The sequence below is a fragment of the Magnolia sinica genome, chromosome 1 (genome assembly GCF_029962835.1).
Source record: "Magnolia sinica isolate HGM2019 chromosome 1, MsV1, whole genome shotgun sequence".
In the NCBI taxonomy this organism is placed as follows: Eukaryota; Viridiplantae; Streptophyta; class Magnoliopsida; order Magnoliales; family Magnoliaceae; genus Magnolia; species Magnolia sinica.
This window is the reverse complement of record NC_080573.1, coordinates 92,738,708-92,752,445: the sequence shown is the minus strand read 5'-3', so window position 1 is coordinate 92,752,445 and position 13,738 is coordinate 92,738,708. Positions and strand designations below refer to the sequence as shown.

At 38.0% G+C, this 13,738-nt stretch overlaps 1 protein-coding gene and 1 long non-coding RNA gene across 2 annotated transcripts; both read right to left on the bottom strand.

The window, feature by feature from the left end:
* LOC131252111 (uncharacterized) lies at nucleotides 1–845 on the bottom strand. Its single transcript, XR_009174215.1, has 3 exons — nucleotides 676–845; nucleotides 486–593; nucleotides 1–399 (listed from the first exon to the last, which is right to left on the bottom strand). It is a non-coding gene; the product is annotated as an uncharacterized LOC131252111 (long non-coding RNA).
* Nucleotides 846–11,070: 10,225 nt separating this feature from the next.
* LOC131251633 (uncharacterized) lies at nucleotides 11,071–12,315 on the bottom strand. Its single transcript, XM_058252478.1, has 2 exons — nucleotides 11,666–12,315; nucleotides 11,071–11,400 (listed from the first exon to the last, which is right to left on the bottom strand). Exons 1-2 carry the CDS (start codon nucleotides 12,078–12,080, stop codon nucleotides 11,246–11,248), a joined length of 570 nt encoding a protein of 189 aa, XP_058108461.1. The 5' UTR covers nucleotides 12,081–12,315; the 3' UTR covers nucleotides 11,071–11,245.
* Between the last annotated feature and the right edge of the window lie 1,423 nt (nucleotides 12,316–13,738).

Below are 13,738 nucleotides of genomic sequence, written 5' to 3'. Positions count from 1 at the left end.
CATCCTCCTCCTCTCCTGCTCCTCCCTCTGCCTCATCAGATCCTCCATCCTCCTCTCCTGCTCCTCCCTCCGCCTCGTCAGATCCTCCATCCTCCTCTCTTGCTCCTCCATCTGCCTCTCCAGCTGCTCACTCTTCTTCTCCAACTGCTCTATGATGTCATGGACGACGACCTATAGCTACTGAACCTCTTTCTCTATGATATCAACTCGGCAGGTGGCGCTCTCGCCAACAACGACGGATCGGGTGGAGGCAGCTCTAGCAGGTGCCATGAGCTTGACACCATGGCCAAGCCCACACACATATCTAGAATGGGTGCCAAGCACCTCACTCAGGATCTCTAGCTCACTCTGTTGAGTACCATCGGGAGTGGGCTGATTGCGTAAGGTGTCCATCGCCGCCTGTAATGAAAACATATGAATTTTTTCTAAAAAATGACATTATTATAATTTAAAGCAATTAAATTTTATAATGTAAGAATTTTTACCCAAATCTCGCCGGCTCTAGGATGTACCCAAGATCCCGTCGCCTGTCGACAGTGAGTCCCTCTGTAGAGGTCTACTGGTCCGGGCGACTAGCCAGTGACAGAATCTCGCTACGCAATCGAAAGGACAATAGAGTTAATATAAATGCATGGAAAGAATATATCAACTTAATAATTACCAGTAATTTCTTACCATGTTGTGACGAATTTCTGCAAATGACTTTGAACTAGCTACGTGGTTCACTTCTAACTTTCCCCTGTTGTCAGAATTTATTTTTCTCCTCTTCTGAACACATTATTCATAATATATTATTATTAATTGTAAATTTAATTGTTACCTTAAGATATCGTAAATATGTAAATACTACCTGAAAAAAATCAGACGAAAATCTATCATAGGGTATCCGCTAGTCGTCATTGGTCACGTGCTGTGGTGCGGATAGTGCGGCCTCCTCGTGGCTCATGCACCGCTTGTACCGCTTGTGTAACACGGAGCGGTACTCTTTGAACCACTCCTTGATCATGTCATCAATGGCATAGGAAATGTGCGGAACACTCAAATCCAAGTCAAATTTATCCTACAGTTTCGTAAATAATAGATTAAGGTAATAAACTTATTAAGAAAATAACTTAACCGTAAAATGAACTTTTATAAAATAAATTTTAAAAAACTAAAATTTACCTGAAGGCGCTGATGGATGAGCTGCCGCACATCATCTATCATGTCTCCCCAATGGGGGGTGGTGGGGGGATCAGAGATCGGCATAAGACACCAACCTCCGACGTAAACAGTCTGGCATTGTTCCCAACAGGTCTAATGCAGTCCTATGGAAACTGTACCATCACCCTACCCTCGTGTGTAAGTCACTCTAAAAGCAACCCACGTGTGCGTCCACGTCCTCGTCGGTTGGTCGACGACGCTATTGCAAAAGAAATATGTAAGTCTAAACATAAACATAAATTATTAAAAAAATATATGTCTAGACTTACATGTAGTGCCCAATGTATGTGCAACTGAGAGATCAGACGCCTGCAATGCAACATGTAACGGCGATGCTGGCTCCATCACATCATGGGTAGAAGGGGTAGATCCAGTGCGCGAACGACATACTCTCCCACCTGGTGTCATCACTAAATATGTGCGAGCTACGAACTTATAAATTTAAACAATGTCAATACAAGTGGAATATACTAAAACATTATACAAGTAGTGTTGATGATACAATGCATTTGTGCTTATGCTTAGAGAGATGATTAAAATATGATTAGACCATTACACTATAATGCAAGAAGAATATAATAAAACTATAAACTTTAATCTATAACCATTGAAAATTCCATTACACATTATCATTCTATATTGAATACACATATTTCGTTGTAATACAAAACAACTTTGAAGTAAACTATCCGAAGTACTCCCTACGTAAGTTATCGTATACTTCAAAAGCATATGTCATTTCGTGTAAAGCACTCGACATATTTACAGCCAACATGCCAATCACAATAGAAGAAATCTGGTCTCTCGAGACTTCATTCAGATGTGCAAATGACAAAGTCGCATCTTTCATATCTCGTTTCCCGTGGTTATATATCTCCATCAGCCCTGAAATTTCTTTAAGATGGCATAATCTTTCCTCTGAGTCGTCGTCAATATATTCCACTCTACACTCATCGACCAGACCGGGTATCTCTATGGCCCTCCCAGAAGAAGATAAGACCGAAACGTCCATTTGCAACAGCTGATGAAGTATGTTGCATGCTTCTGCTACGCTCTGGTTTAAGGGGGACATGATTAGAAATTAACTCAACTGCAAATATGGATTATAAACAAGTCAATAAAAAGAATTAATCATGACTTGTAATTTTCACATATACACAGAATACATAAATTATTCGAATTGACAAATGACATATAAATCATGTGTATATTTAATAATCGTCGTCTGTATTACTATCGCTTAGGGCTATTTCTTCTTCACCATCACTATCGTTGATTAGTATTTCCTCCTCATTATCTGCAACGTCGTCATCAATGAAACCGCTATCATCTCTAACAATATCACGTATTATTGAGGCATCAACATAATCAAGTGACACATCATCTCTATCTAATTACACCACATCAATATCAACACTTGAATCAGTCACTGTATCCCTAGATGGCATGTCTTCTTGATATGTTTGTTCAACCCTAGACGTGTCATTTCCCCCATCCTCACTATTTTCAACTTCTGGTACGGGAACGTCAAATACGTTCCTGGGCTTTATTTTCTGCACCACATGCCAAGAGCTGCCTAACTTGGTGTCAGCGAGGTAAAATACTTGTTCGGCTTAGCTAACGAAGATAAATGGGTCATCCTTAAACCACTTCCGAGATAAATTTACACTCGAAAAGTAGTTGTCAATCTATATTCCCAACTTCTTATTTCCAATGTCCCACCAATCACATCTAAATAAGTACACTCGCTTTCTCATACAATAACTTAGCTCAATAATATCTATCAAAATGCCATAAAAGTCAATTTCATCCTCCTCATTTGTTTCCTTCACAACCACCCCACTATTTTGTGTGGTCCTGTACTTCTCACATTCTTCGGTGTCGAACCGAATCTCATTTACAATACAACCTGTATATCTAGATACACATCTATCAGGGCCACACGCCAGTTAGTATAATGCATTAGACGTATCCGCAGAGTTGTTCGTGGGCAACGTCTTCATCTATTATTATGTACAGAATATAATTGTTTAGAGATTTTCATAGGTTGAAATAATGTGCAAAACAACGAAAATGCTAAGTGTGGTGACATACAATGTGAAATCTTACACGTTCGGTGAACCATTCTGCAAACTGATCCTGATGCATTCGATCATAATTTTTAGAGAATTTGGACTTCATCTCATCTATGTGTTCGCTATACACATAAATGGCATGTCATCAGTAAGAAACATTAAGATCATCGTATGTAGAGAAAATAATAATCGAGGGAAGACTTACTCCAAGTACGACTTTATTTCTTCACAATTATATAACACATACCACTGCGCCTTTACTAGATCAATATGGTATTTATCCTAAAACGTCGGGGATCCTAAAGGATGAATGTTATGTGCAAATACAGATATGAGTCCTTGTTCATTCTCCTGCCCTTCATCAGCATTCTAATCTTCTCAGTTGAATTTAGTTTCTATGCTACGAAGATACATGGAGCAAAATGTAAGGCACTCATTATCAATGTACGCTTCAGCTATCAACCCCTCCGGTCGTGCCTTATTCCCCACAAATCGTTTGAGTGTGTGAAGGTATCTGTACACAAAACCACTATATTATATGTATGAAAACATGGATATATGTAATTTATGGAATGAATAAAAATTTTAATAGGTTCTACTACTTAAAGCTATAACCTATAACCTTAACCAAAACCTATAACATAAACCTTAACCTATAACCTATAACCTATAACCTATAACCTAACCTTAACCTAAACCTAAAACCTAAACCTAAAACCTAAACCTAAACCTATAACCTAAACCTAAACCTAAAACCTAAATGTATTCTCAAATCCCTAAACCTAAACCTACACCTAATCCTAATCTCAACTCCTTAGCCTAAACCTAAACCCAAACCCGAACCCGATTTCCTAAACCTAAACCTTAACCTATAACCTAACTTAAACCTAAACATATAACCTACACTTATAACCTAAACCTAAACGTAAAAACTAAACCTAAACCTATAACCTAAATGTATTCTTAAATCCCTACACCTAATCCTAATCTCAACTCCTTAACCTAAACCTAAATCTAAACTTGAAAACCAAAACCTAAACCCGATACCGAACCCGAACCCGAACCCGATTTCCTAAACCTAAACCTTAACCTATTCTTAATTCCCTAAAGCTATAACTTACAACCTATAACCTATAACCTATAACCTAAACCTAAACCTAAAACATAACCCTAAACCTAAAACCTAAATGTATTCTCAAATCCCTAAACCTAAACCTTAACCTATTCTCCATTCCCTAAACCTTAACCTATAACCTAACTTAAGCCTAAACCTATAACCTACACTTATAACCTAACACCTAAATGTATTCTCAAATCCCTAAACCTAAACCTATAACCTAACTTAAACCTAAACCTATAACCTACACTTATAACCTAAAACCTAAATATATTCTCAAATCCCTAAACCTAAACCTACACCTAATCCTAATGTAAACTCCTTAACCTAAACCTAAACTTGAAAACCCAAACCTAAACCCGATCTCGAACCTGAACCAAATTTCCTTAACCTAAACCTTAACCTATTCTAAATTCCCTAAAGCTATAACTTATAACCTAAACCTATAAACTAAAACCTAAACCTAAAACCTAAATGTATTTTTAAATCCCTAAACCTAAACCTACAACTAATCCTAATCTCAACTCCCTAACCTAAACCTAAACTTAAATTTAAAAATACAAACCTAAACCTAATCCCGAACCCGAACCCGATTTCTTAAATTTAAACCTAAACCTTAACCTATTCTCTATTCCCTAAAGCTATAACCTATAACCTATAACCTAAACCTAACCTAAACCTATAACCTTAACCTAAACCTAAAACTTAAACCTAAACATAAACCTAAACATAAAACCTAAATGTATTCTCAAATCTCCAAACCTAAACCTAAACCTACACCTAATCCTAATCTCAACTCCCTAACCAAACCTAAACCTAAACTTGAAAACCCAAACCTAAACCCGATCCCGAACCCGATTTCCTAAACCTAAACCTTAACCTATTCTCAATTCCCTAAAGCTATAATTTATAACCTAAACCTATATCCCAAACCTAAACCTTAACCTAAACCTAAACCTATAACCTTAACCTAAACCAAAACCTATGACTTAAACCTTAACCTATAACTTATAACCTAAACTTATATCCTATAACCTTACCTTAACCTTAACCTAAACCTTAACCTATAACCTATAACCTTAACCTAAACGTAAACCTAAAACCTAAAACCTAAGGGCCCGTTTGGCCGGTTGGATTGGAAGGGATTGGATGGTATTGGAAGGGATTGGAAGTTAAATCCTGGGATTGGCCGGGCATGCCAAACAGGGTCGGTGATCTGATCCCAATCCCATGGATCTTAAGACAATCCACTGGCAACACCATCATTACCTTTAAATCCCATCCAATCCACCCTAATCCCTTCAAATTTGCCTGGGACGTGTTTGGTTTGAAGGATTGGAAGGGATGGGAAGGTTTAATCCCAGGATTGGTTAGGCATGCTAAACAGACTAGATATAGCAATGCAGGGAAAGAGCAATCCCATGGATCTCAAGACAATCCACTGACAACACCATCATTACCTAGAAATCCATGCCATCCACCCTAGTACCATTCAATCCCTTCCAATCCACCCGACCAAACGAGCCCTAAATGTATTCTCAAATCCCTAAACCTAAACATATACCTAATCCTAATCTCAACTCCCTAACCTAAACTTGAAAACCCAAACCTAAACCCGATCCCGAACCTGAACCTGATTTCCTAAACCTAAACCTTAACCTATTCTCAATTCCCTAAAGTTATAACCTAAAACCTAAACATAAACCTAAAACCTAAATGTATTCTCAAATCCCTAAACCTAAACCTACACCTAATCCTAATCTCAAGTCCTAAACATATACCTAAACTTGAAAACCCAAACCTAAATCCGATCCCAAACCTGAACCCGAACCCATTTTCTTAAACCTAAACCTTAACCTATTCTCAATTCCCTAAAGCTATAACTTATAACCTAAACTTATAATCTTAACCTAAACCAAAATCGATGAGCTAAACCTTAACCTATAACCTATAACCTAAACTTATATCCTATAACCTAACATTAACCTTAACATAAACCTTAACCTATAACATAAAACCTAAACCTAAACCTAAAACCTAAATATATTCTCAAATCCCTAAACCTAAACATAAACTTACGCCTAATCCTAATCTCAACTCCCTAACCTAAATCTAAACCTAAACCTGAAAACTCAAACATAAACCCGATCCCGAACCCGATTTCCTAAACCTAAACCTTAGCCTATTCTCAATTCCCTAACGCTATGAATATTTTTTTGTATTTTATTTATGATGTTAAACTTATATGTATTTATGCATGGATGAATGTCATGTGGTTAAGATTGTTTGTGTTTGGATGGGTGTAGTTTATGTTTGGATGAATGTAGTTTATATTTGGATGGATTTACGTAGTTTGAGTTTAGATGGATGTGAATGTGAATATGATGAAATATATTATATAACAGGTGTATATTAGGAAGAATATGATGAATTATATTTTAAGAAGTGTATATCAAGAATTTTGAGCTGGAAATATTTTTTTTTTTTAAAAAACTTTTACCTACGAAATATTTCGTAGGTAAAGGTTTCATTCACTTTTTTTCCCTATAATAATTTTCGTAGGCAAAAGTCTCAACGTTTGTGAGATGAGCTAATATTATATTTTTACCTACGAACCATTTCGTAGGTAAAAGTCTGATATACGTTTTTTACCTGTGAAAAATTTCATAGGTAAAGTCCCCTACACGTTTTTCGGATGAGAGTTAAGGTAAATATTATATTTTTACCTACGAATCATTTAGTAGGTAAAAGTCTGATATACGTTTTTTACCTACGAAAAATTCTGTAGGTAAAGTCCCCTACACGTTTTTTCCCTACCAAATCTTTCGTAGGTAGAAGTCTAAATATTATATTTTATTTCGTAGGTAGAAGTCTAAATATAATATTTTAAGCAAAGAAATAGTTTGTATGTTTTTACCTACGAAAGTATTCGTAGGTAAAAGTCGGTAAGTTTACTAACCTTTACCTACGAAAAGTTTCGTAGGTAAAGATGAGTTTTACTGAAAATTTACTTTAACCTACGAAAGTTTCGCCGGTAAAAGTGTTCCCTAAACACCACCTTTCTTGTAGTGACATCGCATACCGGCATGGGAAGTCATTCATGTTACATTGTTAAGGACGGAACTTGAAAACCACAAACTAGTGGATGGTTATAGTCCATAACTAGGATCATCAAGTGTGGGAGTGTGTGTGTATATATATATATATATATATATATATATATATATATATATATATATATATATATTGATGAGAGAGAGTGTGTGTGTATATATATATAATTTCATCAGCTAGAAAACCATAAACTAAAAGTGGGATTTGTCACATCCCTTAATGATAGTAGGTTCTTTCGATGAGGCTTGATTAGCATAAAGATCAATCTACATCACATACCTGCATGGGCAAGTCATTCATATATATACAATTTTATCGACTAGAAAAACCAAAAACTAAAAGTGAGATTAGTCACATCCCTTAATAATAGTAGGCTCTTTAGATGAGGCTTGATGAGCACAAAGATTAATTTACATCACATACCTGCATTTGGATGATAGAAGAGAAGACAAGCTAAAAGAGATTTATTTTTAAAATTTCTAGAATCTAATCAACGGTTATAATCCATAACTAGGATAATCAAATGCATATGCATACAATTTTATCAACTTGAAAACCACAAACTAAAAGTGGGATTTGTCACATCCTTAATGATAATAGGTTCTTTAGATGAGGCTTGATGAGCACAAAGATTAATCTACCTGCATGAGAAGTCATTCATGTTACCTATTGATGAGAATCGACCTTGATATTTAACACCTCCGTCTCTTTGAAAACCTACAATGGGATGATAGCTTTTTTGTACCTGCGTGGTGACCTGAGACTCCCATATAAACCCCATTTGAATTTTAAAATTCCATTTCAAACTTAAATCTTAAATTCTTATTTAAATTTGAAAATGAGTAAAAAGAGCAGATAAATGATAACTATCTTTCTTTCTTGTCTTCTCCCATATCTCTCTCTATTATTATTATTATTATTATTATTATTATTTTTTTTTTATAAATAATCTTTTGTCCATGTCTTCCTCTTATCGGTCAAATCTCTCTTTCTTCCTGATTCAATTCTTCTTCCCTTTTTCTTCCCGATTCAACTCTTCTACCTCCACGCATTTAGTGAATGCACACACACATTTCTTCACACTTAAGTCAATGCCAATCTCAAAAGTTCCTACGTAGGAGCAAGAAAAAAAAAAAAACAAAGCCGCCACCCCCTTTACATGTCAAACCAGTCACAACTTACGTGTGGCCCACCCATATACTTAAACCAAATAATCCAACAATAGACTTATCAATCCAAACCATCGATCATTTGGGGCCCACCTAATAGGAATCTTAGACCCATGTCATCCCCCTTCCACCACTATTATTAATGGCATATTAAAAAGGTAAGCACCCGTTTAACTTTCCCCGTGATCAGTGCCCGGGAGATCAGTACGTGAAAGGTTAACACGTGAATCCTTCTGAGTCACATCGTCATAGATGACGAATATGTCTGAGGATTAGGACCTATTTGGGTTAGTGGATTTGGAACTCCCGTGTTCACAGACCCCCTTCATTTGAAATCCTCTGGTTGTCTTCGGCACCGTGGATTCAGAATTCTCCCTCATCCAAAAATAGCTATACATAATATGTTTACATAGGTTTGAATTTAATTAATAAACAACTTGAATATCTCTAATCAGTGTACTTATGGTGCCAAGGGGTCATTTGGCACCAATAGTTGCAGGTGTAACATGTGTGTCGCTAAACTATCATTTTATTGGGCACATGGCCTGCTAATGATATCCAAAAATAATTAGGGGGTGTTTGGAGCATGGGATTAGATGGGTTTAAGTGGGATGGAATTACCAGAACATAATGATTACATTAATGTGCCGGGGATTGTCTTCTAATCCCCTGGATTGAGGCCATCCTACTCCATGTTTGGGAAACGGATTGGCATCTCATCTTGCTAATATCGGTCGGTGCTCTCTGGGCCCCACCATGATGTATGTGTTTCATCCGTGCCATCCACCCATTCTTTCGTGTCATTTTATGGAATGAGTTCAAAAATAAGTTTGATCCAAATCTCAAGTGGACCGCATAGTTAGCCCTATGAGGTTTTTAATGGTGTGATTCAATTACTACTATATTTCTCATGGTGTGGCCCACCTTAGATATATATCTACCTCATTTTTGGGATGAAGCCCAAAAATTATATTTCAAAATAGATGGACAGCATTGATAAAACACATATATCATGGTGGGGTCCACATAGCACCGACTACTAGCTACACAGAATCCAAAGTATAGTGATAGAAACTCTTGCTTCAGCGTTGATTCCAAGAAGGGCTTCACAACCCATACCTTTTGTGATTCCCTTTTGTGATTCCCAAACACACCTTGCAATGATCCGTGGAATTTTTGAAACTCACTTCCACCAAATCCCACTGAAACCCATGCCCCAAACACTCCCTTAGCTTATCAATTGCATCACTATCATTACTCTAATATAATGGTCAGCACCGTCCAAACATTGTCCATGTAAATCAACGATTAAAATCATTGGTTAGTCACTCAGACGAGACTTGGAATTTCACTCAGACGAGACTTGGAATTTCATCATCGACGAGTAGGCTTAGTACAACCATTATGTCAAAAATTACATATTTCACTAAATAGAGATTAAAATTGATTTAGTAATTAAATTCAAACCATGTAAATATACCATGCATACTACTTCCCAATTAAAGTTGAGAGTAAGGGTAAACGTATGAAAAATAGGCAATAATTATTCCCCCACACTGATTTAGTTGAGAGTAAAGGTAAACGTATGAAAATTAGGCAATAATTATTCCCCCACGCTGATTTAGTTGAGAGTAAGGGTAAACGTATGAAAAATAGGCAATAATTATTCCCCCACACTGATTTGGCTCCACACCCTTCTCTTAGACTGGTTTGACTCTTACTTTATCTAACGCTACATCGGAGGATGCTGTTAAATATATGTGGGGCTCACTATGATATAAGTAGATTATCCACACTGTTCATCCACCATGCGTAATGAATTTAGGACATGAGCCAAAAAATGAGATAGATTTAAAGTCGAAGTGGGACCACACCATAGTAAAATTGAATTTAAACACTCACCGTTAAAAGCTTCTTAGTGTCACTGTTTACTTTAGTGTGGGTCACTCGAATGTTAGATTTGCCTCTTTCTTCGGCGCATGCATCAAAATGTTTTGATAAAATGGATGAATGACACAGATACGTGGTATATAAGATGATGGGGCCTACAAATTTGCGTCAATCATTTTGGACCAATTTTCGAATCAAAATTACGACCATGAAATTGTAATAATTGGCTATTTCCGGTACACTAATTTAGAAAATCTAACAGGGCGCAGGAGGATTTCAAATCCAGGCTCCCAAACAGGCCCTAGGCATACCAGAGGATTTGAAATCCTCTAAAATCCATCCAAATCCATCTATGGTGCCAAACGACCCCCTTGTGCTACGGGGGATCTAACTCCCTGCTTTTCTTTTTCTTATCATATATGTTTTCAGTTTTTACAACGCAAAAAAATAAAATAAATAATAATAATAATAATAAATAGAGAGAGAGAGAGAGAGAGAGAGATCTAATAAGGCGAGTCTGAAGCAATTTCATTTCTATATTATCGTACAAACAGTTGCATCTACAATTCCAGTAACTGTTATACAATCTTTCCGTAAAAAAACTATATTTGCGTTTCTAATATACAGCCAATGAAAAACGGAGAGAAAAAAAAGGTACAAAAAGGGAAGAAGAAAGTTCATGGAAAGAAATCCATGAACTTGAGCCATGGAAATCCCGTCTTGGAAGCCTTTTCGGCCTCGCTCGAGCACGAAGTCACAGTTGAGACCGGTTTCGGACAGAGGAAGAAATTTCTAGATCCTAGCCCTATCAGTTTCTCCTTTGGATCCAAACCTGCCCAAACAACAACCAAACGAATTGAATATATATTATAAACTCGCATACATCCACCCTAAATGCGTGGATCCGTGTGATTATTCGGCTAAGCTCCATCAAAATGGGGTCCACCATTACCAGACACCGCCATCGTTTGATGAACGGTGCCCAACGCATTCCAAAATCACACGAGAAGTTCACGCGGCTTTAAGGGCAATCCGGTAATTATGTGGGAAAAAAAAAAGGGAGAGCACGAGAAAATGATTTTCTTTTTCCTCCTTACTTTCTAAGCTGAATTGCGAGTAATGGAGGCCGAAACCGGCCGGGTCGGTTGTAGGCAGCAGTGGCCTCCTCCCCTCCCGTCCGTACACACGTACGGCCTCCCTCACGAGCTCCCCCACCGTCGAATCCGGCGACATCACCACCTGCACGGCCCCCAGGCTCCTTTGCACGGTCACGTTCAGCAGCAGCTTCGTCAGTCGCAGGGGAACAAACCCCTCGGTTGCGCTCCCTCCAGCGGGCGGAGACTCCGGGATCCGGCCGGATAACAGGTCCGGAACGGTCCTCGGCCTCCGGAGCGTGCCTGGTGGCGCCGCCGGGATCCGGCCGTGGAACGACTTTGATTTCTCGGCCAGCTTTCCGATTTTTCCCCTCTCATCCTGCCCGCGCCGGGCTGTTCTCGAAGAGGAGGTCGGCATGGTATTTAGGGGTAGAATGATAAATTCCTCAATCTCCGATACCGGAAGAAGCGGTGGCGGGGGAAACCGAGAGCGGGCGTGGAGCTGAGGCTCTCAGGATCCCCGTGCTTGGCAGTAGCTCGCATAACCAGAGGGACAGAGCCGTAAATACGATGGAAAGTGAAGGGCTAAAGATTGGCTGGGGGCCAGGAAGGAGAGACTGAAGGAAGGCAGGAGGTGGGGTTTGGATTTAAGGAGGGGAGGTTGGAAGCCTCGTTGCTGATTGGGCTGCATTATTACGGGATGTGACCGGCTACATCCGGTGAACCTTGTCTCAAAAAAGACAAAAACTTTGATGATCTGGCAGTATAAAAAAAAAAATTTCACAAAATGGCATACAAGCAGTCAATTGAAACCGTCCAAATAATTTTAACCAGTGTAGATGTATCTTAAACCAAAAAATAAATTTATTCGTTTATCTAAGTATCAGATTGGTGGACATTTATTGGACGGTTAAAAATGAAATTTATCCATGGCTTATCTACACAAACAAGTGTCCAAGAATCTTACCCGGTTTTATTTGAATTAATATGTGATTTGTAGACAATGGATTAGTCGGTTTTATTTTATTTCATATGTAACACGTGTATAATTTCTAAGTGCTTTCGTATAAAATTCATACGCAGCCTACTATGATGTAACTCAGAAAATGCCTACCTTGGATGGGGTAAGACGGTAGGAGGCGGATCGGATATCGTCTATCAATTTGCTTCTCAGCATTACGATACAGATATAACCGGTGTACCAGGAAGATGGTACGCCTACCACTCCGTTTTTACTCCTGGAATAATAATTTATCAATCTAGACCGTTCATCTTGTATGCCTGATCATTAGAACTCGGGAAAAGTTCTTTCCTATCACTTTTATATACGTATTTGGAATTGAATTTCAATTGAAGAATTTTTATACTTCCACCTTTGGGTTGAGAACCATTGGTTGGATCGATATTGTTGTAAAAATATCATTCTATTTTTGAAACGTTTGTGACCGTTGTAGGATAAACCAGATGAACAGACCTGATTAATATTCCATGTTTTCATATGTACTTTGGAGAGATGGAGAGATGGATGGACCTCAATATTATGTTCTCCCGGTCCACCATATCATTTCCGTCTTTGGTGGGGGAGTTGTTAACACAGCGCGGAAAACACAAAAGCTCTGTCGGACCCACTATTTTGTATATGCAAAATCTAATCGGTCCATCAAGTCCGAACCCTTTTGTTTACCGTAAAAACACTATATAGACCTGATAGAGAACTCTGATGGTCTTCAATAATGAGAATAATGTAAAATTGCCTTAAAACCCTTAAAAGTTCACATGCTACGGTTTTATTGAGTTTTAAAATCAGCCTGATTTGTGTATCTTCACTTCATCAGCGTGAGTTATACCTAATAAACGGGTTTGTTGAAAAATATACAGACAGGTGGCTCCATATACAAACCTATGGTTTTCATTTCATCCCTATCGTTCCTTGTGATGTGGCCAACATGAAGTGTATATGTGGGTGAATTTTAGTCTGAGAAGTTAAGCATTGAGGAGATAATCTAATGGATGGATTGGATTCGTCGTGTATATTGTAGCGGGTCCTTACAGAGCTTGTGTGTTTTACGCAGTAAG

What these genes read in the sequence shown, in the direction of transcription:
- LOC131251633 (XM_058252478.1), bottom strand. Translation starts at nt 12,080, where the DNA reads ATGCCGACCTCCTCTTCGAGAACAGCCCGGCGCGGGCAGGATGAGAGG. An exon ending in CTCGCAATTCAGCTTAGAAA is followed by an intron (nt 11,401 to 11,665) that starts GTAAGGAGGAAA and finishes TTGTTTGGGCAG; the next exon opens with GTTTGGATCCAAAGGAGAAA.